Below are 24,416 nucleotides of genomic sequence, written 5' to 3' on the forward strand. Positions count from 1 at the left end.
CGGGAAGGCCGGACCGCCCCTTAGGCGAGCGCTGCCGCCTGCACGCGCTTCTACCCGCTTCTACCCGGGCGCCCCCCTCGAGGCCGGCGAGTCTCTAAGACGGCTTTACAAAGAGCCTGATGGGTGACCTCGGGGTCCCCCATCTCTACCAGCGCGGCTGATCTGCGGGACTGACGCTGATACCCTTGGGGCATATCAGGCGAGCGCACTGTGTAGGCACGCCCCCCTCCCGCCTCGTGCCGCGCCCCTATCTTGGGCTCCTGCAGCCCAATCCGATAAGCACTGTCAGCCAAAACAAAAACAAACGTGGAGCGCTGAGCCGGGGCCGAGCTTTGCCATTCGCTAGGCATTACAAAGTGTAGGGCTGTTCCTGGCCTTTTGAGGATCCCGGGTTAGAAAAAGGGCGCTATGGACAGTGAACAAATAATAGTGTAATAAAAGGTGTTAGCGGTGTCAAAACAGGAAAGCACCATCTAAACGTGCAAGAGAGATCTTCAGAGGAGCCATGGCATTTAAGTAGAACTTTGCCCGGCAGGCTTACTATGGTAGGTTCCAGCGCTGATCGCTTTACATAATTTTATTTATTCCTAAGAAGCACCCCATCAGAATGGGTATTATTAGTTTTGCACGACACAAATCAGGAAGGAGACTCAGAAGAGTTCATTTGTTCTATATCACAAAATAGATGGGTGACAGAAGACATGATCTCGCATACATTTGACCCCACTTGCTGATTACACTGTGTTGCAAAAGCATAAAGACATCAGAAAAGATCTTGCTGAAACCACCACCATCAAACATTAGGTTAGAAGCTGTAGCTCTTCTGTCTCTTGGTATTAATATTAATAAATATCTCACTTAAGTGCATGATTCTCTATCTTTGACATGCACTGTCAATTGTCCGTGCCGAAATCCCCAAATGAGGTGCTATGAATAAAGTACAGTTGTGCTCTGATGTAAATGTTCTTATCTAGAACAGCTGAGCAAGAACTGAGGCAGCAAGAAACTTCAAATGGGCTGTCAACCTGGGTCTAGTGCAGTACAGTGTACGACCGACTATGGTTTTCCCTGTCTACCGTGACGTACACCACAATGTGTGAAAGCTCCGCAAGCACTCATTCATTCAATGGCCAATCTTGCTTACCTTCAGAGACCTTCTATTTAGGGGGCCAAATATTTGTCGGGAGGTAGGGCCTTGGCCCAGGTCCAGCCACAGAGAATTACTGTGATTAAAGTGGTAGTTTCCTTCACCTTGACCTGGTTTTCACAAAAAACTCAGGATTACAGTGTTTAGTCTTTGAAACATGGATGGTTGGAAGCCCCTAAAGTGAGATACAGGGATGGCTTGGTTTTACCCCATAGCTATTATCATGAGAATGTGGGAATGGCCAATTGCTGTAGCTGTTGTGACCTGAGGCAGGCCACCTTATGGATAAGGCAGAAATACTAAGATTAGTACAAATATTGATAGAATCTGTGTCCTTAGTAGCATACCAGAGCTTCTGATTTAACCGTCTGTAAGCTTCCCTCAGCTGCTCTTTTTAGCTATTTGGACCAGAAAGCATTATCGCTGCCTTAGTCACCTTTCCGGTCAGTGAGACACAGTACATGACCCTTACAACTTTTTTTAAAATTTTATATCTATTATTATTAGATTATCTATTATATATTATTAGATGTTTGCGGTACATAATGATTACATTCATTATGGGTAATTCGTACATAACACTTCTCGATTCTTGTTTTTCCCCTTCCCCTCCACCCCCTTTTTATCAGCATCAGATTCACTTATTTATTGTATAAATCCTTATAAAGTCGATTGACATATATACAGATTAATAGCCAGACTAACAAGCCAAGAAAAATAAAACACATAAGATAATTATACTAAAGCAAGTACACTTTTAGATACAGTACATTGTCCATGCGGAATTACAATAACTTTTTTCTTTTTTTTTTGCACTTTACTGAGATTCTCATAAGAAAAACCATATGATGTTTAAGCTGTGTCTATTTCACTTAACATTATTGTCTCAAGGTACACCCAATTTTCTAAAGAAGCTTATCCTTCTTTATCCATTCATCTGTTGATGGACGTATAGGTTGCTTCCAAGATTTAGATATTATGAATCGTGCTGCTATAAACATGAGTATGAATACATCACTGTAGTATGTCTTTAATTCTTTAAGGAAGGTACCTAGACAATGACACTCACAATTTAAGGAAGAAGAGGCTTATTTTGAGTAAAAGTCTTTAGAGATTTCTGTCCATAGTCTGACATCTCCGAGAAAGGATAATGTGGCAAACTGACTTGGCCAAGGAGGACTGCTGAAGTCATGATGATCAGGAGCAGAGAATGAGGGGGTGAGTGGAGAGAGGACACACACCTTTCTAGGTCACACCTCTGGTGACCCAACTCTTCCTACCATACCTCACCTTCTAACAGTGAATCAGTTTTAATGCCCTCAAAATCTAGTCACCTTTAAAAAGCTCCAACAATGAATGCATGAGGCTCTTAGGGGATATCTAAATATAAACTGTAACATTCCACACGTGGCCCCCAAAAGACTCATGTGCATCTCCTTGTACAAAATGCGTTCATCCATGTCTAGAGTCACCAAAATCTTAACAATGTCAAGCCCAAGTCCAGAGTCTCCTCTGAGATTCAAAGCAAACTCTTAGTTGTGAGCCCCTGTAATTATAAAAAAGAAACTTAAGCACTGTTGACATACAAAGGCACAGGGTAAACATTCCCGTTCCAAAAATGAGGAACAAGGAAATAGGAAAAAACTGGACCAAAACAAGACCAAAACCTGGCAGGGCAAACTAAATTTTGTACTTCATGTCCAGCACCTGGGGCAAGTTGTGGCGAGATGTGATCACAAAGTACTTGTGTGGCCCTGATCCTATGGCATTGCCCAGGGTTATAGCCCTCATGGCGTCTCTCTTGAACTAGCTTTCCTCAGACATTCCATATTTCTGGCTTCTTCAGCTTCCTGGGTTCTCCACTCTATTTTTGACTTCACTCTCACAACTTCACATACTGCCATCTTAGGAGCACACTGCCTAGCCTCCCAGACTTTCTGAAATCTAGGTGGAAGCTTCCCTGAGCCCACAACTCTTACATTTTACATGCCTATAAAACTAACACCAAGTACATGATGAAATATCTGCCACTTGCTCAAGCAGTAGCTGGGCTTTTTTGCATTACAAATACAGAGGTCTCTGAGTGTCTGGATGGCTGAGTACTTTGAATCAAATCCCAGGGAGTAGATTCCTAGGCAACAATTCTTATCCTGGAACAGGGTGCCCTGGGGCTTTCTTCTCTAAGAAATGCCTTTCACTTTTGCAACTTGGAGCCTGCAAAGGGACAAGTCTTGCTGATTCCTCACATGCCCTATTCAATTCTCAACCAAGATCTCATCTGCTCCTACTTTACTGACCCTTCATTCCTGGAGAAACTGAGAGCTTTTCAGATGGGCTGTTTGCCCCTGATTTTCAGTATAAACCTGGCTAAAAGCAATAAGCACTATCCATGCTATAGCAGCCGCTATGAAATTTCTTTTGCCAGATTTATCAGTCCACCACCCTTAATTTCAGCCTCCTCCAAGGTCTCAAGACACAAGCAAAATGTAGACACATTTTGCGCCAGATCATAACACACATAGCCTGGAGTCAAACTGCCAATGGAGTCCTTGTTCTCAAATTAAACCTCCTAATCTGGGGGCCTGGGATTTAGCTCAGTGGTTTGGTGGCCTGCCTTGCAAGCACAAGGACCCAAGTTCAGAGTTCAATCCCCGGTACCATAAAACAAACAAACAAATAAACCTCCAAATCTGATCTTTTCCATCTGCTTTTTTAAAACCAACATTCTGGTCTTCTGAGCTCTGACCAGAGTCTCCCATCAAGCTCAACTTACAGCATACTAGTGCTTTTCTGTCCAGCATCACTAAATTCTTCCAACTTCTCACACAAGCCATTTCCAAAGGCTTCTGAACCTCATAGTAATATAGCATCAGAACAATGACCCACTTGTCTGATACCAAAATCTATTTTAATCACTTTTTTTTTTTTTTGTACTGGAGATTGAATTCAGGACCTTGTGCTTGTAAGGCACGCAGCAGAACCACTGAGCTAAATCCCCGGCCCTCACTTTTCTTGTCACTAAGACACAGTATAAGAAACCCACAACTTAAGGAAGGAGAGGTTTATTTTGGCTCACAGTCTGTAGTCCACTAGCTCCAAGGCAGCAGCATGACAGATGGACATGGCAGCAGATGGCTACTCATGGCATGGCAAGCAGGAGCTGAGAGGACAAAGAAAGAAGCAGGGAAGGAAGATATACCCTATCAGGTCACACCCCTGGAGACACACTTTTTTTCTACCAGACCATACCTCCTAACAAGTCAGCTACAATGTCTCCATAATCTAGTCACCTTTGAAAAGCCCATTGATGAGCACATGAGGCTCTTGGGCTCATAGACCATAACATAGACTCTGGATAGAGTCTAAATCTTAGACATAGTTGTAGGCTCAGTGCCTCGCATAGTGTTGGGCACACAGTAAATGCTCACTAGAAATGGGGAGGGTGAAAGAGCCAAAACATTATGAGAACTGAAGTAAACTCTTCACATGTAGATATACTTGCTTTATTAAACCTATTTTTTCAATATGTGAACTAGCCACAATAATGATAAATCAAAGAGAGACCTCTCAATTTACAAAATGATGTATATCTTTAACATGGCACTTAAAATATATTTTCTTTCTGTATAAACCAGGAGCACCTGAGGTTATAAAAATTCTTAAATTCCCCACTGTAGCTTTCTGTGACAATACCAAAGAAAGGAAATTCTCTTCAGCTTGATATTGCTTCATTGACATTATAGATTTTCTTTTTTTTTTTGGTACTGGGGATTAAACTCAGGCCTGCACTAAGCTACATTCCTAGGCTCTTTTCTTTTTTTCTTTTTTGAACCAGGGATCGAACTCAGGACCTTGCACTTGCGAGGCAGACATAGTGCTGCTGAGCTAAATCCCCAGTCCTTTTTAAATTTGAAACAGATCTCACTAAGTCAGAATCTCACTGAGTGGCCCAGGCTGGACTCAAATTTATAATCCTCCTGCCTTAGCCCCCTCAGAGCACTAGGATTACAGCCATGCACCATTAGACTATTATTTTAGGTCTCCCAAATATTCTAACAAATATTCTAATCTAACAAATGTTTCTTTGATGTGTTTGCACCTCCAAAATTGCGCACTATTTTTATTTATGGCCTCGCTTCTTGAAAAGATAGTCCTCATTGGTTTACACTACTTTGCCAGTTCCTCAGCCCACTAGTAGCTGGCTTTCTTCACTACCACCAGCACACTCTTGAAAAAACTCCTTCGAAAGTCACTAATATCCTCTTGTTAATTTAATAGCTTATTTTTGGCCCTCCACTTACTTTCCCTTTCTTGCAATCAATATTAACCATTTCTCCTTCCTTGAAATTTCCCAGCCTTCCAAAAATCTGTGGTCTCCTTCCTTCTCTGACATCACAAAGCCTTTCTCCAGTTCTTTCCCTGCCAATCTCTTCAGTGCAAGTATTCCCTAGAGCAATGCTACACCAAGTATGCTCCTTGCACCAGTGCTATCTGCCGCCTGCTTGTGTTTAGCCCACAAGGAATTCAGTATAGAAACTAAGAGTAAGTGTTTAAAGACATTTAAAGCAGTTTGATATATCGGCAATATACAAGCACATGGTCACTGGACACGTCCCATCAAACAGAATATGGAACATCTGAGATGCTCTCCACCTTATGTGGTGAATTGCAGGTGGCATGACTGTGTTCTCGTCATGTGCAATAGGATCACATTATATTGTGTGAAATTTTAATGCTACTTTGTCTCCTGCAACTCAAAAGTGAGTAAACTACTTTGAAGATACAAATATTTATTTACTTATTTTTTACAGTAGTTTTAATATTTTAAAATTCATAGCTGAAGAAGTAAAGTTTTTCATTTATATTAAACCCTATATTATAGATAGTGATGCCTCACTGTCTTATCAATAAAAGAAACAGGTATATTGTATACTGTTAGTAATATTAAACTAAACAATAATCATAGAAGGGATTACAAGGAATTAAAACCTAAGAATTTGTATTAATTTTACTCAGAAATGTAGCCCACCATTAGATTAAATTTATAGGCATAACACATAGTGAAGTTCTAGAATCATGTGGTGATTAATGAAGCAATAAAGACATCAAACTTGGCTGGGCGTGGTGGTGCACGCCTGTAATCCCAGCACTGGGGAGGCTGAGGCAGGAGGATCACTGCAAGTTCAAGACCAGCCTGGACTACACAGTGAGTTCCAGGGCAGTATGAACTACATAGTGAGACCCTGTCTCAAAAAAACAAAACAAAAACAAACAAACAAAAAAAAACATCAAACTTAAATGACAAGGTAAATATACAATATAAAGAAAATAATTATGAATTTTCTAGAACATTTTGAATGTTTATCTTACAGTAAAAATAAGTTATAAATATAAGAAATTTATGAATCCAGAATATATTTTTCATTGAACGATTACTTACTTTTTATATTTTTAATTTTTTTATTTGTATGTTTGCAGGACATAATGTTTATATTCCTTGTGTAGAGTTGTTACATGTGCATAACACATCTTAATTCCTTTTCAGTCCCCTTTTTTTCCCCTTCACCTCTCCCTCTATCTCTTGATCTCCTTCCCAATTGAGAAAGATAAATCTCCCTACTTTCTATTATCTTTTATTTTGCTGTTTATTTAAATTTTGAGTTTCTCATATAAGAAAACACACAATATTTAAGCTTTATGTCTAATGTATTGCACTTTACATTATAGCCTCAAGGTGTGTCCATTTTCCTACAGATGACTCAAATTTATCCTTCTTCCTGGCAGAAGAAGGGTGTAAATACCATTTTCCTTATCCATTTATCTATTGATGGACATATAGGCTGCTTTCAAGATTTAGATATTATTCATGTGCTGCTATAAACATAAGTATGTATCATTGTAATATAATGTTTTAACTCTTGGGCAGACACCTAGAGGGAATAACTTGGTCAAATGAAATTTCTAGCTTCAGTTTTTTGAGAAATCTCAACACTGATTTCCATAGTGGTTGTACTAGTTTACATTCCTACCCACATTGTAGTAGGGTTCCTTTTTCCCTGCAGCCTCACTAGCATTTGTTATTATTTGATTTATATTCATTTGATGATGGCCATTTTTCCTGGAGTATAGTGGAATCTCAGTGTTGTTTCAATTTGCATTTCTCTAATGGCCAGTGATACTGAGAGTTTCTTAATGCATTTATTGGTCATTTGTACTTGTCTTCTGTAAAGTATCTATTCACTTCAGTAGACCATTTTTTGATTGGGTCTTTTATTTTGGGGGTATCTAATTTTTTAGTTCCTTTTTATAGATGTAAATACTCTGCCTGAGCAATAGTTGGTAAATTTTTTTCTCATTCTGTGGGTTTTCATTTCACTCTGTTGGTTGTTCTTTTTGCTGTGCAGAAGCTTTTAAATTTAATATGATTCCATTTGATTCTCAGCACTGTTTCCTGTGCGACCAGGATTCTTGTCAGAAAGGCCTTGCCTACTTCTCTCTTTAAGAGTTTTACCTATTATAGTTTCAGCATGTTGTTTTGGTTTTAACATTTAGTTCTTTGATCTATTTTGGTTTCAGTTTAGCATATGGTTAAATATATGGGTCTAGATTCAATCTTCTATATGTGGATAGCCACTTTTCACAATGCCGTTTTTTAAAGAGGTTATCTGTTCTCCAGTGAATGTTTATGGCCCTTTTTTCAAAAATCAAATAGTTGAATGTGCTAAGGATCATTTCTGAATCCTCTATTTTCTGTTCCATTGAACTGTATGCCTGTTTTTGTGCCAGTATCATGCTGTTTCTATCACTATAGCATTGCAATATAACTTTAAGTGAAGGATTGTGATGCCTCCCACTTTGCTCTTTTTCTCCAGGATTTGTTTTACTATTCTGGGTCTCCTCTTGCTCCATGTGAATTTTAGGATTGTGTTCTCCAGTTCTGTGAATAAGGCTATTGGTATTTTTATTTGGGATTGCATTAAATCTGTATATCAAACTTGGAAGTATGGCCATTTTGACTATTGGTCCTGCCAATCCAGGAAGTTGGGATAGCTTCCCATTTTCTGATGTCCTATTTGATTTCCTGTTTCAGAGCACTGCAGTTTTCTTTGTAGAGGTCTTTTACTTCCTTAGTTAGGTTAATTCCTAAGTATTTAATATTTTCTTGGTATTATTGTGAATTATATTTTTTATAATTTCTTTCTCAATGGGTTCATTATTGGTGTACAGGAATTCTATTGACTTTTGTATTAATATAATATCCTGCTACATTACTGAATTTGATTATTTATTTAAGAATATTTTTGTGGAAATTTTGGGGTCTTCTATTTCTACACAGAGGATCACTGCAAATTATGATAATTTAACTTTTTCCTTTCCTACACATGTCACTTTTATTTCTTTTTCTTGCCTAATTTCTCTTGCTAATGTTTCAAGTACTATGTTGAACAGAAATGGTAATAGTATACATCCTTCTCTTGTTCCTTATTTTAGAGGAAAATCTTTCAGTTTTCCCACACATAATTTGATATGATGTTGGAAGTAGGTTAATAAATGGCTTTTATCAGATTGAGATAAGATCCTTCAATATCTAATTTCTTGCATATTTTTAATCATGAAATTTTATCATTGAACCTCATCAAAGGCTTTTTCTGTATCTAATGAGATGATCATGTGGTTTTTGTCCTTGCTTCTATTTATGTGATGTACTACATTTATTAATTTGCATATGTTGAACCATCCTTGCATCTCTGAGATGAAGCCTATGTGGTCATAATGTATGATCTTCTTGATGATTAATTGCATTCTTTTTGCCAGTATCTAGTTGAAGAATTTTGTATCTACATTCATTAGAACGATTGGTCTGTAATTCTCTTTTTTTGGTTGGATCCTTGTTTGGTTTTGCAATCAGGGTAATGATAGCTTCCAGGGATGGCTTTGAGTTTACTTCTTGCTTTGCAATTACATTAAAGAACTTGAGGAGCATTGGTGCTGCCTAGATCTTCCTTGAGGTTTCTGTAGAATTTAGCAGTGAATCCTAACCTGAGCTTTCATTTGTTGGCAGGTTTTTTCAATACTCTTTCAATTTTATGCCTATTATTGAACTATTCAGGATTTTTTAATCTTCATGGTTTTGGCAATTCATATGTATCTAGAAATCTATTTCTTCTCAATTCCACAATTTATTGGTGTATAGGTTTGTAAAATAGTTGTTTATAATCTTTTATTTTGGCAGTGTCCACTGTGATTTCACATTTTAATTTCTAATTACATTGGTTTGGATATTTTCCTACCATTTTTTTTGGTTTTGTTAGATGCCTAACATTCTAAGGGCATTGCCCATTTCATTTATTGTTTTGTTTTGTTTTGTTTTGGGGGGGTGGGAGTCAAACTCTAGACATTGCACTTGTGAGGCAGGTGGCAGAACCACTGAGCTAAATCCCTTGCCCTTTTATTTATTGTTTTGAAGAACCAAAGCTTCAATTAATTGTTTTGTTGTACTTTTTTAAGGCTCAATTTCATTAAATTCTGCTCTGATTTTTATAATTTCCTTCCTTGTAATAGCTTTGAGTATAGATTGCTTTTGTTTTTGTAGTACCTTGAGGTACATAACTAGTTTATTTATCTGAGCTCGATTTTTGTGACATGGGCATTCACAGCTATAAACTTCTCTCTTAAGACTACTTTCATTGTGTCCCATAAATTTTTGTATGTTCTATTGGAATTATTGTTTAGTTGTAACTGTCTTAAATCTTCCTTAATTTTTCTGTAACCTGTTATTTAAGAGTGTACTATTTAGTTTCTATGTATTTTCATAATTTCTATTTTCTTTTGCCATTGATTTCTACTTTCATTGCACTATAATTTGTTAATAAACATAGTATAATTTCAATTCTTTTACATTTAACTTAAGCTTTCTTTATTGGCTAGTGTGTGGTCTATTTTGGAGAAAGTTCCATGCGCTGGTAAGAAGAATGTGTATTCTGTTGTTGGGTGGAACATTCTGTGGATATCTACAAAGTCCTTTTGTTTGAAGATTTTATTCAATGCTGATTTTTTTGTTGTTGATTATTTTGTGTGGGTGATCTGTCTATTTGTGATAGTGGGGTATTGAGATCTGCCACTATAATTGTGTTTATGTTTATCCGATCTTTTATATGCAATGGAACTTGTTTTATGAAGTAGAGTGTGGTATTATTTGGTGCATATATAGTAATGATTGTTATTCCTCCCTGTTGGATTGTTCCCCTAACCAATATGTAGTGATCTTCTTTGCCTCATAAGATCAGTTTTAGCTTGAAGACCATTTTTTTAAAATATGGGATAACTACATTTGCTTTTTTTCTGGTTCCTATGGCATGGAATATTGTTTTCCATCCTTTGATTTTTAATCTGAGTTTCTTTTCAGGTTAAATATATTTCTTATATACAGCTTACCATTAAATTTTTTCTTGATCTATTCTTTCAGTCTGTGTCTTTTCACAGGGGAATTGAGACCATTGACATTGAGTTGTTACTGATAGGTATTGACTTATTCCTGTCATTACTTTATTTTCCTTTTGCTGACTCTTCATCTTTCCCTACTTAGCTGCTCACCTTACTTTGTGTATTTATTCCACTAGACATTTTGTCATTGTTAACTTCATTGTCTCTTTCTAGGATAACCTTCAGAATTTTTGTAAGTGCTGGCTTGGTTGTTGTGGTAGTTAATTGATTAATTGTCAACTTGAATGGGGAACACCAAACTGAATAGAGTCAGCATGGTTCTGAGCATGGAAGACTCTCTTAAAGGAAGATTGTTGTTGAAATGGTATAAAAGGACTGTAAGAAAAAAAAAAACGATGCAGAAAGAACTCCAGACAAACTCATCTACCTCAACTTTTACACAGGAGCCAACAAGGAGGTGAAGGGAGGGCAAGGACAAGGGGAAAAAATGAGAACCAAGACCTGTCATGTAAGGGTACAAGATCCCAATAATGAATGTCACTGTACTGTATACCTAAAATGTACCAATAAACTAAATTAAAAAAAAGGAGCCAACCGTCCTCACTGGAGGAAAGATAGCATCTTCAATAAATTGTAATGGAAAAACTGTATTTCAACCTGCCAAAGATTAAAACTAGACCCTTATCTTTCACCAGGCACTAAATTAAAATCAAAGTGAATTAAAGATCTAAATATTAAAACAGAAACACTAAACTTGCTGGAAGATAACTTAGGTAGAACTTTCAAAGACATTGGCATAGGAAAACACTTTATAAACAAATCATCAGTAGCACGGGAACTAGCACAAAGTATCAACAAGCGGGATCTCATCTTATTAAAAAGCTTTTGCACTGCAAGAGAAACCATCAACAGAGCTAAAAGACATCCTACAATGTGGGAAAAAAGTTTACCAGCTGTTCTTCAGAAAAAGGTCTACTATCTAGAATATATAAACAACTAAAAAATCATATTACCCCAAATATAAAGACCCGATTCAAAAATGGGCATCTGAAATGAACAAATATTTTTTAGACAAACAAGTAAAAGCAACAAATAAATATATGAAAAAACGTTAACATAACTGGTCATTCAAGAGATGCAGATGAAAACAATGCTGAGATTCCACCTCACCCCAGAAAGAATGGCTGCTATCAAGAAATCAACCAATGACAAATGCTGATGGGTTTATGGGGAGAAAGGATCCTTCGTTGTTGGTGAGAGTGCAGACTGGTGCTACCACTGTGGAAATCAATATGGAGATACCTCAAACAACTAGAATTAGAGGTCCCATTGACCCATCTTTCCCTCTGCTTGGTATCTTTCCGAAAGAATTAAAAGAATCATACCACAGCGATATATTCACACCCATGTTTATAGTGGCACAGTTTGTAACAGCTAAAACTTGGAAACAGCCCAATTGTCCATCCACTGGAGAGTGGATAAAGAAAACGTGCTTTTTCTCTAAAATTGAGTACTACTCAGCCATAAAGAACAAGAAACTAGAGACATTTATAGCTAAAGGGACACACATTGAGAACACATTCTTAAGTGAAGTAAATAGGACACCCATGTGTAAATACCGAATAGTTTCTCTCGTGTGAAAAACCAAAAGTGTGAATAAGGTTCAAACGATATAACTGATAATGTGAAGTTGGAAGAAAAGGTCTAAAGGAGTAGGGGAAGTGGGAAGGGTAGGGAAAAGGAAATAAGGGGAAAATATGAAAAAAGGAAAAATGGAAACAAAGTCTTTGTAAATAGGGAAAGGTGAAGGGGGTGAAAGGAGGGCAGGGGAATGGGGGAAAAATAAGAACTAAAATACATCATGTAAAGCCACAAGATCCCAATGATGAATGTACTGTATACCTAAACAGTACCAAAGAAAGAAACCCCCACATTTTCTTTATCCTGTCTCCAGTTGATGGGAAATTGGGCTATTTCCAAATTTTAGTTATTATAAACTGTGCCACTGTGAACATGGATGCACATATATCACTGTGGTATGATTCTTTTAATTCTTTTGGCAAGATAGATATACAGCAGGGGAATAGCTGGGTCAAATGGACCTCTAATCCTAGTTGCTTGAGGTATCTCCATATTAATTTTCACAGTGGTTGCACCAGTGTACACTCTGACCAACAGTAGAGAAGGGTTCCTATCTCCCCACAACCCTGCCAGCATTTGTTATTGGTTGATTTTTTCATAGCAGCCATTCTTTGTGGAGTAAGGTGCAATCTCTGTACTGTTTCCATTTGCATCTCTCCAGTGACCAGTGATGTTGAACATTTTTTCATATGTTTATTTGCTATTTCTACTTCTTTGTCTGAGAAATGTCTGTTCATTTCAGATGCACATTTTTGGATTGGGTCTTTATATTTAGGAGGTCTGATTGTAAAAAATTCTTTATATATTCTAGATAGTAGACCTTTGAGGAACAGCTGCTTAATTTTTTTCCCTCATTAGGGGTTGCCTCTTCATGCTTTTGGTAGTTTCCCTTGCTGTGCAGAAGCTTGTTAATAAGATGAGATCACACTTGTTGATTCTTTGCACTAGTTCATGTGTGACTGAGGTTTTGTTCATGAAGCCTTTTCCTTTGCTAGTGTCTTCGAGAGTTCTACCTAACCTCTATTCCAGCTGGTTTAGTGTTTCTGTTTTAATATTTAGATCTTTAATCCATTTCGATTTTAGTTTAGTGCATGGTGAAAAATATAGGTCTAGTTTTAATCTTTGGCAAATTAAAACCCAATTTTTCCAGCACCATTTATTAAAGAACTGACCTTTCATCCAGGGAGGGTGTTTGGCTCCTTTGTCAAAGATGAGGTGGTTGAGTGTATCTGGAGTTGTTTCTTCATTTTCTACTTGGTTCTACCGATCCTCAGGTTTGTTTCTTTGCCAGTATTATGCTGTTTTATCACAGTAGCTTTGTAGTATAGTTTAAAGCTGGAAATTGTGATGCCCCCTACCTTGTCCTTGTTTTGTAGAATTGCTTTTGCTATTCTAGGTCTCTTCTTGTTCCAAATGAATTTTTGGATTGTTTTCTCAAGGTTTGCGAAGTATGCTGTTGGAATTTCAATTGGGATTGTACTGAATCTATATAGCAGTTTTGGAAGTATGGCCATTTTCAGTATATTGGTTCTTCTTATCCAGGAGCAAGGGATATGTTTCCATTTTCTGATATTCTCTTCAATCTCTTTTTTCAGAGTGCTATAGTTTGCAGAGTAAAGGTCTCTTATTTCTTTCATTAGATTGATTCCCAGGTATTTTATCTTTTTGGATCTACTGTAAAAGGAGTTTTTTCTTCAGTTCCTCTCTCAGTAAGTCTAATGTTTGTGTACACAAAGGATATTGACTTTTTTGTGGAGGTCCTCTAGTCTTCAACTTTACCTTTTGCATCATCTCCTGTCTTTTGGTGCAGATTTTTCAGCTTCCAGCACTGGCCTTTCGGCCTGCAGGTTCAGACTCTTTAGCTTTTACTGCTGACCCTTCAACCTCCTAGTACAGACTCCTAGGTCTTCCACTGTAGATCTTCTGACCTCCTGATGCAGACTCTGACCAGACACTGCTGTGAGCTCCAGGCCTTCAGCTGGATCCTTCAGATCTCTAGTACAGTGATGGGTCTTTTTCACTCTTCTACATTTGACTCTGTGGGTGGCCACTGTAGGCCAGTCTTGAAGATTTCTGTGTCCTGCATTAAATCTGATTTAGAGCATGTGCAATCTTTTGAAGAGCTTGCCGCCCTAACCCTGCAAGCTCTTGTAAGCACTAATTAATATAGTGGCCATGAATTTCTTTAGGTGCCCTTTATCATAAGAATATCTCATTTCTCCATTATTAATAGGTATTTTTGCAGAATACATCAGCTTGTGTTGGAAAGTGTTTTCTTTTAGGGTTTGAAAGACTTCACTCCAAGGTCTCCTGACCTTTAAGATTGTGTTGAGAAGTCTCTTGTAATTGTAATGGGTTTAACTTTATGAATGATTTGTTGCTTTTCCTTAACCGCTTTTAGGATTCTGTTCTTCTGTTAGATTTATGGGATTTTGACTATGATGCATTATGAAGAGGTTCTTTTCTGATTATGATTATTTAGGGTTCTACTTGCCTCATTTATCTATATGTTGAATTCTTTCCCTTTATGCAGAAAGTTAGCTGCTATTAGTTCTGTAAACAGTTATTTTATGCCATTGTTACAGTCTTCTGATTTTTCACCAATTCCAATTAATCTTAGATTAGACTTTGCATCATCTAAGAGCTGTTGGATCTATATTTCATTTTCTTTCTTGTTTTTAAAGTATCTGTCATTAATTAGCCACCACCAGCAGCCCTGTCTGCTAGTTCTGACACTCTGTCCTCACACTGGTCATTTCTGCTGCCTATATTCTGTTAGAATTTTTAATGTCTTAGCTTTCTATTTTATTTCTATTTCTAATTCTTTTCTGTACTGGTCATTCATGTTCTGCATCTTTTTGCCTCCTGTAAACTCACTGATCATTTTGTTTGTTTGGCCCAATAGCTTATTACTTAAATCTTCAGCGAGCTTCTCAAATGCCTTATTGTTCTGCTTTTTTATCTCCCCAATATCATTTGAAATAAGTCAGGTGTGTGGTTTTTGGTTTCTCCTCTTTGATGCCCCGTGGACCAACTTTGGGGGAGTTGGGAGTTTGGGGATGCATTTTCTTTGCTTGTCTTCTCATTCTTTCCATGTCTTCTCCTTTTCAGTTTTTTCTGCTAAAGCTTGCAAGTTGATTATAGTGGAACATTTTGTTTTTACTATGGAGACATCTGTAATTGATGTCTACATTTCAGTAGTGTCTTCTGGGTATAGCTAACTATAGGCTTTCGCCTCTGTACAAGGATCCAACCACCTTTGTTTACTTGGAATGAGAGGTTGCAGAGTCTTTGGTCCAATACCCAGTTCTCCAGGAAGGGACCACAGTATTGTTAATGACCCCAAGGTAATCCAGTTACTGGCATCCCAAGAAATCAGTTATAATAACAGATATGTCACCTTGTTATAGTAATAAAATTGGCATCAATTATAGTGTCAAATACAAATTGAGTATTGACAAACCCCTACGAACAAAAGGCCAACCATAACCATAGAAAAGGTATCTATAATTATAGTATGAACACTAGACAAACAAAGCATTGACCTACTATTGACTTACAATAATATGTTTTAAATGGAGCAACTTTAGCTTTACTAACAGTATTCAACAGCAATAGTGTAACTTTGAGTAGCTATCTAGAGGTACATACAGTTTAGTAATTGTACTAGTCAAGGTAGAGGAAATGGGGAACCAGACAATGAAAAAAGTAAAATTCAATAAATTAATCAATGGCATATGAGAAGGCAGAGAGAAAAAAATGAGAGAGGGAGAGCTATTAAGGACTATAAGGAAATCAATACTATTACAGACAAGTTTCAGGAACCAATGAACAAAAAAGGAAGAAGAATAACCAGGGAGCAAAATACAGGAAATAAAAGAGATAATACAGAGAGAATGTTGAAAGGGGAAAAGAGAAAAGGGAGAGAAGAAAATAAAAGAGGATGACAAATGGAGATAAAAACTGCAATCCCCCCTGAGCCAGGTGTGGTGGCGCATGCCTGTAATCCCAGCACTTAGGAGGCTGAGGCAGGAGGATCGCTGTGAGTTTGAGACCAGCCTGGGCTACACAGTGAGTTCCAGTCAGTCTCAACTACATAATGAGACCCTGTCTCGAAAAACCAAAAACAAACAACCCCCCCGCCAAAAAAATGATGGAGGAAACATAGAAATAATTTAAAAATTGTTAAAATTTTTAAAAGATTGAGTTTAAAAAAAAAAGCCTCTGTGGTTTTTGTTGTGTTTGTTTTTTTGAGATGGGGTCTCACTATGTAATTCACACTGGCCTTGAACTTGTAGCTCAGATTGGCCTTGAACTGATGGCAATCCTGCTGTTTCGGTTTCCCAAATGCTGGGATTATAGGTGTGTATCACAATATCCAGCATGTGTTTTTGAATGAACAATTTCATTCTAGTATCTGCAACTTTGGGAACTGTGGTTACCATCTAAACCAAGGTATCCTTGCTCCCATTGGTAGATGGGAAATTTGATCAGTTCTCTGGTCCCCGCCAGTTGTAGGCTATGGGGCAGGGATTCAAATGGACTGTTAGACTTAGGGTCAGCAGTCACAAGGTCTGGTTGCTCCCTTCTCTTCCTGGCCATTGTCCTTGTCCAGAGTCAGCTGTCCCTGCTGTCCAATGCCAAGACAAAGCAAATTGTAGAGCCAGCTTGAAGTTGGCAAATGGTTTTGCCCTTGTATTGAGGGGTGGGGTGCATCCCACATCTGGTGCAAGCCTACTTGCTCTCAGAACTTATATTATACTTATATGTGCACCTGGGCATTTGAGATGTCTTGTTGCCCCAAGACTAAGCCCGTCTTTCTAGGCTTCAGACCCAATGGAGTCTTTATGAAAAACTATCAGCTGAAGTTGGACACAAGTTAGATGTAGCCAGTCAGAGGTTAAGAGAGTAAATGTGGATTCATTGCTTTTTTCTCTCTCTCTCTTTAAAAGATAATTTAAATGTAACTGTAACTTTATAGGACAATTTTTCTCAAAGCAGAAGCTCATTTTCTTTTTACATAAAAGTTGCCATCTTAACCACTTCTATTTTATTTATTTATTGTAATTTATTTTTGAGGCAGGATCCTGCTGTGTAATTCAGGCTGTCCCTGAACTCACTATGTAGCCCACACTGGCTTCAAACTCACAAAGATCTTCCTGCCTCAGCCTCCCAAGTACTGGGATTTTTGGACAATTTTTTTCTTTCTTTTTTTGTACCAGGGATCGAACTCAGGACTTTCTGCTTGCGAGGTAGGCAGCAGAATCACTGAGCTAAATCCCCAGCCCTGAAGAATATTTTAAAGACTGGTTCTGATTGAAGTTGATTTTTTAAAAAAATAAAAATCATTTTTCACTATGGATGAAAGGTAAAAGCAAATATCCTGATCTTACTGAAATTCCTTTACATTTCTTCCATTTCCAGCCTATCTGTGAGAGACATTTTCTCTAGTATTAGTGTTATTAAAATAAAACATAAAACAGTTTAGTTGTACATTATCTCCAGCAAGAATCATGTCACCAATCCAACCAATCTAGATCAGATAATTTAAGTAGCAAGGAATGTACTCATTTTTTGCATCAAAAATTTTAAAATAATATCCGTGCTATTTGTATAGTTTTTAATATGAGAAATTGCTGTTTTATTTACAACTTTGTATTAGTTGTTATGGCTGTGAAGTGACAAAAAATTAGAAGTGTAATAACAGTTCTCTATATTCATTATTTATATGGACATGTTCAGTAAACAACATGCATTTTTGTAATTTTGTCTTTCATTTTATATTACATTTGTCCTGACAATATTTATGGAATGTAATATGATTTTTGTTTAATCTGAAAATTTTGAGCTTGTATTCAATGTGTCTTTTTATCTCTTTTCATTCATTTTTCTAGCAATTTGTTTTTATTTTACATTCCAAAATTATGGGTTCATGACAAATGGGGAATTTAAAAGAATGAAAAGTTCCACAGGTAATGTGAGAAACACTGGTCTTCAAAGGTCTTCATTTCTCTTTTTTGCTCAGTTTCAATCCCATTATTTAAATTACTTCACACGTGTATACTTTGCAGACTCAGGTTTAAGAAAACAGAGACCTGCTTGGTTTATCTGAATTACTCAGGGTTAACGACGAGTTTAGAGAAAAAAGGTAAAGAAAATAACAACAGAAAAAGTCCTTGATGTCGACTCACATGTATCTTGCCTTCTCCAGCCAGTCGGCCCCTTCTCCTCACCACTGTGAGCATTATTCTTCTTTATCTATGCTCACCGCTTCTGCAACACTAACCTTCTCTCCATGCCACTGACTCATACTCCTCAGTAGAGAGTGTGATTCAGTCTCCTTCTAACCTCTGATTTCCATAAGGTGCTCCAATTACGTTATTTGCAGGGCCAGAGCAAAATCAAAGTGCAGGGCTTCTAGTTGAAAAATTATTGGGCCAGGGATTTAGCTCCACAGCACCATGCCTGCCTCACAAGTGCAAGGTCCTGAGTTTCATCCCTGGTACTAAAAGAAAAATTATTAATAATATCAAGATGATGACATCAAAACGGCCAAAGCCATTTATGACTTCATGACTTATGTGCCCACAAAGCCAGCCAGTCAGTGAGAGTAGGTCTACATTTTTTCTGTTACGAGTGTATCTACAAGCCTAGCCTGTTCCTGGTTCATGGAGAACCTTAGCAAATATATGTTAGATGAATGACCGTAAGTACCTTATTTTAATTTAATTACATCCTTGAAGAACTTATTTCCAAATACAGTCACATTCTGAAGTATTGGGAGTTAGGATTTCAGCATTACGAATTGGGGGGAATACTATTTAGCCCATTACACCTGGGACAGGAATGTTGGGAAGATGGTAAGCTCTCCTCTGATAAAGAGGTTAGATGTTTCTCAAAACAGATGATGAAATTAAATATTTAAACAAATATGGTTATCATATAGGCTATAGCTCATATCTTAGGGGTACAGAGGTGTAAAGATAACTGATTGCCTTATAAAAAAGACAAAAATTAAAGCCTTCCTTATAATGTTTGCAAGGCCTTCATTGTAGGCCCAGCTCTCCCTCACAGTGGTAAAGGCCAGGGGGGTAACCAAAGCTGCAAACTATTAGATTATTCAAGTTAAGCCAAGGAACCAAGATATTGCACCATGAGAAGAAATTCTATAGTAGCTTTGTTCCACTGGCTTCTGTTGTAGCAATCTATCAGCTTGAGACCGATCATTTTTTTGGTAAAGTAAATGAAAACTAAGAAAGCACATACTATGAAGCATGGTCTGAAGACCATGGAGATATATTGTAATAGTATGACAATCAACCAGAATTATGTTACCCGCCAAAAAAAAGAATGCAAATAACAATGAGTTAAAAGAAATAGAAGGTTATTTTTATATCAGGTAAAAATCTAGAGGTGAGAATTCCAGGATGAGTGAAAGTTCTGGTCAACAAAGTCCTCAGGGACACATGCACCTTCAGTCTAAAACTGTCATTCCTGTCCTGTGCTCAAAGTCTAAGAAGGCAACCAAAAGCCACATTCAGAATGAGGGAGGCACTGAAGAAAAGGCCAGGCTTCATGTCAGTTCTTATTTAAGTGGAGTTCCTGAAAATTGTAACAATATACTTTTACTTACATCCCATTGGTCAAAATTTGGACCCAAAGCTCTATCTTTCTATGCGATGCAGAGAAAAAAATTTATAAGAGGCCATGATTCGATTAATGTAGACATAAGGGAGAACTGCTGAGGGGAAACCACAAGTCTCTGCCATAAGTAGCAAAGTAAATACCCATCAATTGGACACACTGAAACAGATGTTCCTCAAGATAGAATGTTATACTGGTGGCCTCCAGTGAATTATGTCCACGACCTTCACGGCCTGGTGTAATTCCCTCCCATTGTTATGCTGAAATTGACCTCATGGCACGTTTGGTCAATGGGATCTCAGCAACTATCAAGCAGTACCTTGATAAGAGCTTGTAGGTTCATGGAACCCAGGTGCTATGCAAGAAGCAAGAGTTAGTCCCTATCAAGATGACAGACTATGTGAAGAAAGAGATTTAACATCTCAACTGAGTTTAGACCCCACTGATCTACCAGGGGAGACCAGCAGAACTATTTGGTCAATAAGTTGATCACTTTTGCTCTTAGTAATTCATCTTGGGGACAGTTTGTTATTATGGAAACAGATGAATGATATAGTTCCTAGAAAAGATTCTGCAGTTCATCAAGCACTTAGTAAATACCAAACATGTACAAAGCAGTGTTTGGAGCATTAGAAAGGGTGTACCATATTGCTTGAAAGTGTTTCATTAGCTTCATAAAACAAAAAGAGGCTCTGGCTAATTTAAGCAAAAAATGATAATTTATTGGAAGAATTCTACATGGAAAAAAATACTGAAAACTAAAATTCAAGAAGAGCATTTTATTAGATTCTTTAAGCACTTATATGTGCAACCTACAAGGCTAACATGACTTCAGGGCCACTGGAGGTTTATTTCCTCCAGCAACCAACTCTGCACGGGCTCTCCCCAGCCACCACTAAAGCAATAGACTTCACATCAGCACATTCCAATAGCTCCCCACCCAAATCCCCAAGTCATATACAGCTTACCTCCCACCTCAGGAAAGATGAAATGTCACCTAACCATAGGCTGTAATGTATGAGCAGGCTAGATGTGGATCAGTGTTAATGGCCATGGACCCCCTTAATCAATAGAGAGGGACCATACAAATAAATTCCTCTCCCTTCTTCTATCCAGAAAGACTATCCTGAAACACAAATGCTCATATGATCTCTCAAACTATACTTCCATGACACTCTACAAATACCTGGGCTTGATACTAAGAAGTAGCTAGTTTTTTTTATATGTTGCTTAATGATGGGAAAATGGTTCTGAAAAGATCTTATTAGGAAAATTTGCCATTATGCAAACATCACAGAGTATACATACACAAACTAAACTACAATATAATTAGGCAATATAATCAATCTTTTAATAAAAGCAGATGCAATTTTATTAAGTGTAGACTAGATTTGTAAATTGAAATACAGAAGTTCAATTTTGAAATTGAGTGTTCCAATGAGTTATCAGCATTGCAGTTTTTACATCAAAAAGGGGAAAGGGAGAGGAATAGTTCAGTATTCTTGGAAAGTTGTAGCTCAATATTCTTGAAGAGGAGCATGAATAACAAAGATTGGAGAAAAAAATAAATAATAGAGTACATATAATAGAAAAAAATCCAGAGTTGCTTTTTCTGGTAAAGGGAAGTGATGGGAATCATGATAGTACTTTTTCAAGTCCATTGAAATATTCATACGAGGAACTCCTGTTCACTCTAGCATCTTTCCAAGGCAATGGGTATTGCAAAAGTATTAAAATTGTTTCAGTTATTGACATAATATCTGCAATTTATCTCTGTCATCAAATCTCTAAGGCTCACACAGCAATTTCTGCTTTCTGTTTGAGAATTATACTCACTTTGTCTTTTATCAGAACAGGAGTAACATCTCCTTGTGTCTACTGTCTGTGTTTTTACCCAACAGTGATGTTTGTTTTGGAGAATTGGTACCTGCATATAGCACATTGTGATTACTTTTAATCCTTTATTTCCTCCCTCCCCTTAGTCCTCTTTTCCATCTCCAAAAGTCTGTCATCTTTCCTTTATCTTATCCACTTATTATATTTTATTTTCATTGTATCCTATAAGAGAAATCATGTGATATGTAACTTTCAGTGTCTGACTTATTTCACTTTCATGATGATCTCCAGTTGTTTCCTGTCTTCCAGGCTATAATGATCACCCTTCAATAGGTGCATTTCTGTACCTTTTCACTTACTAGTCTTACGAATTTTTATGTCAGATTTTATCACAACTAGTTCTGAGAGGACTACATTTGACCATGACAATTCTATTTTACTTTTGTGCCATCATTTATATCTTTTGCTTCATTTCTAATTTCATTTATTGCAGTTTTTTTCTTAATCTATCTAAAGACTTATCAATTTTGTTTTTATTTTTGAAAAGCAACTCTGGATTTTTTTCTATTATATGTACTCTATTATTTATTTTTTTCTCCAATCTTTGTTATTTCCTTCTTTTTCTGCGAACTTTGGGCTTAATTTCTCTCTTCTTTTTAAAGTTTCTTGCAGTGCAAAGTTCATTTATTATTTTGAGTACTGTAGAAGGTGGTGGCCATGATATTTGTACAGTATAGGAATAATTTAAGAATTATGAAGTGAGTTGAATTCTACTGATGGAATTGTGCACCTTGCAAAAGTAAATGATTCTTCACGGCAGTCATCTGTCACTCTAAGGACACTGTGAGAGCCAGAGGGACCTCTACTGGCAATTTTTAGTAACACTGTGATTTTCTGTAGCCAAAAGCAAACTATGCTAAAAAGCAGGCATGTCTTTGATTGGAAGGGCAGAAGAATTGAAAAGAAAACTAAATGCATAGACTTGCAGGTTCTCCTAATTAATCATCAGTTCCCTGAAAAGGAATCAGAATATTACACTAAGACCTAGGATGGATCATTTGAATGTACAAGCTTGAGAATGTGGAATCCCTCAAAGTTTCCTTTTGCAATGTGCTTGAAAAAAATGTAACAACCGGTTTTCAGGGGGAAGTGGTGTGAGAAAGTGGTGAACCTCTTCCTAGGCTTGTAGTGTTTGAATTCAAAGAAGATAGCTGCACCTTTGGTCAACTTCTCCATGTGCTTCTGGAGCCCGATGTCCACGCTGAAATGAGCATAGGTGTCTTCCTTTTCTTGAAGCCACCGGAGGAGTGTCTTGCACAGGCGTTCAATCTATGCCGTTCAGATCCTCTACGCTGACTGTAACATAGGGACCGATGCACCGCCCGTCTTCTTTCAGCTCTGTTTTCTCGATTCTGATGGTGAATAATGTCATGCCTGGCTCTGACGGCAACCTCGGTAATAAAGCACCCGGGACTCGAGCAGGAAAGGAATCCGGAGACCCTGCTCCAGCACCAACTCTCTTCTTCATCTTCTTCAAATTCCAAATTCTCTTCTTCACCAGGTGCTAAAATTCTTCTTCATGGGACAGGCCGAATATCACACGGGAATTCTTTATTATACGTAAGAATATCCTTTAGGATTGGTTCTAGCTTCTCAGATCCTCCAGTTTAAATTCTTGAACTGTAAAGCTGCACTCTGCTATTCTAAGCCTGCTGCAATTTTGCCTACGGGGTTCTTTTGTCCTGTGAATTCAGAATCATTGTGTTGAACTTGTAGATATCTTGCTAGTATCTGATACTCATCTATCACCTCCACCAGCTGGCTCCAAGAGTCGAAGTCGGCGCCTCTCTTAAACCTGGCGCCCCAGCGCTGCAGACCGCGGGTCCCCTCCGACGTGGCCGGCCCGCCCGGGCCCTCCCTCTCCAGCCCCAGCGAGGCCAGGCTCTAGGGCACCGGGGCCAGGAGCAAACGCTGCCCGCAGAGGAGTCGCCCATACTTCGGTCAATTTAAAGCTACCAACAAAATGTCACTAAACACAGAGTTCAGAAGAAATGTACATAATTGGCTCCTACAAGCTGTTAGGAGGCAATTCTAATCTACCCATGCTTGCCTGGCAGAAGCATCACCTCCAGCTCCAGCTCTGCACGAGTTTTCTCTTGCCTGGCAACCGTGAAATGCCTATTTCTGAAAGGTGGCATCTTGGAAATAACTTCTGACAATTTGCCAGAAAAACAAAACGCACTGGGGAAAGGGAATACCCAGAGTATAAAGAAATGCTTAGATGGGCCAGAGGTTAGCTCAGTGGCTCTGCTGCCTGCCTCTCAGGTGTGAGGTCCCTAGGTGGATCCCCAGTACAAAAATAAATAAATAAATGAATAAAAGAAATGTTTAGATACAGGGTTTTGGTTTTGGTTTTTGTTTTGGTACCCGAATTGAACTCAGGCCCTTGCACTTGCAAGGCAGGCCGCGGAACCACTGAGTTAAATCCCAGGCCCAAGATAGATACATCATGATTCCCCAGTTAAAAGGAGGACCAGTGGAGGTTTGACTCCACTCTTACAGTGGCTGCAATGGGCCCATGAATATGTATAGTTAAATCACTGACTGTATAATAAAGATAGGTCATTTTGTCTGATAGAACTCTCACATTATTTCCTTGACCTGTGGAGTAATATCCATTATGTAACTGGGCCAGGTAGAGGCC

The 24,416-nt window shown here is 37.9% G+C and overlaps 1 protein-coding gene and 1 pseudogene across 2 annotated transcripts in view; both read right to left on the reverse strand.

The window, feature by feature from the left end:
- Rb1 (RB transcriptional corepressor 1) overlaps positions 1-4,277 on the reverse strand; it is a 161,110-nt gene extending 156,833 nt beyond the window's left edge. For both annotated transcript variants that reach the window (XM_010636999.3, XM_010636998.3), the window contains exon 1: positions 4,224-4,277. In XM_010636999.3, coding sequence (XP_010635301.1) covers positions 4,224-4,270 — 47 coding nt within the window. In that variant the 5' untranslated portion in view covers positions 4,271-4,277. The remainder of the gene's footprint in view (positions 1-4,223) is intronic.
- Positions 4,278-22,756: 18,479 nt separating this feature from the next.
- On the reverse strand, positions 22,757-23,910 carry LOC104871253 (annotated as a pseudogene).
- Between the last annotated feature and the right edge of the window lie 506 nt (positions 23,911-24,416).

Source organism: Fukomys damarensis, unplaced genomic scaffold, assembly GCF_012274545.1.
Source record: "Fukomys damarensis isolate Sample0158 unplaced genomic scaffold, DMR_v1.0_HiC HiC_scaffold_38, whole genome shotgun sequence".
NCBI lineage: Eukaryota > Metazoa > Chordata > Mammalia > Rodentia > Bathyergidae > Fukomys > Fukomys damarensis.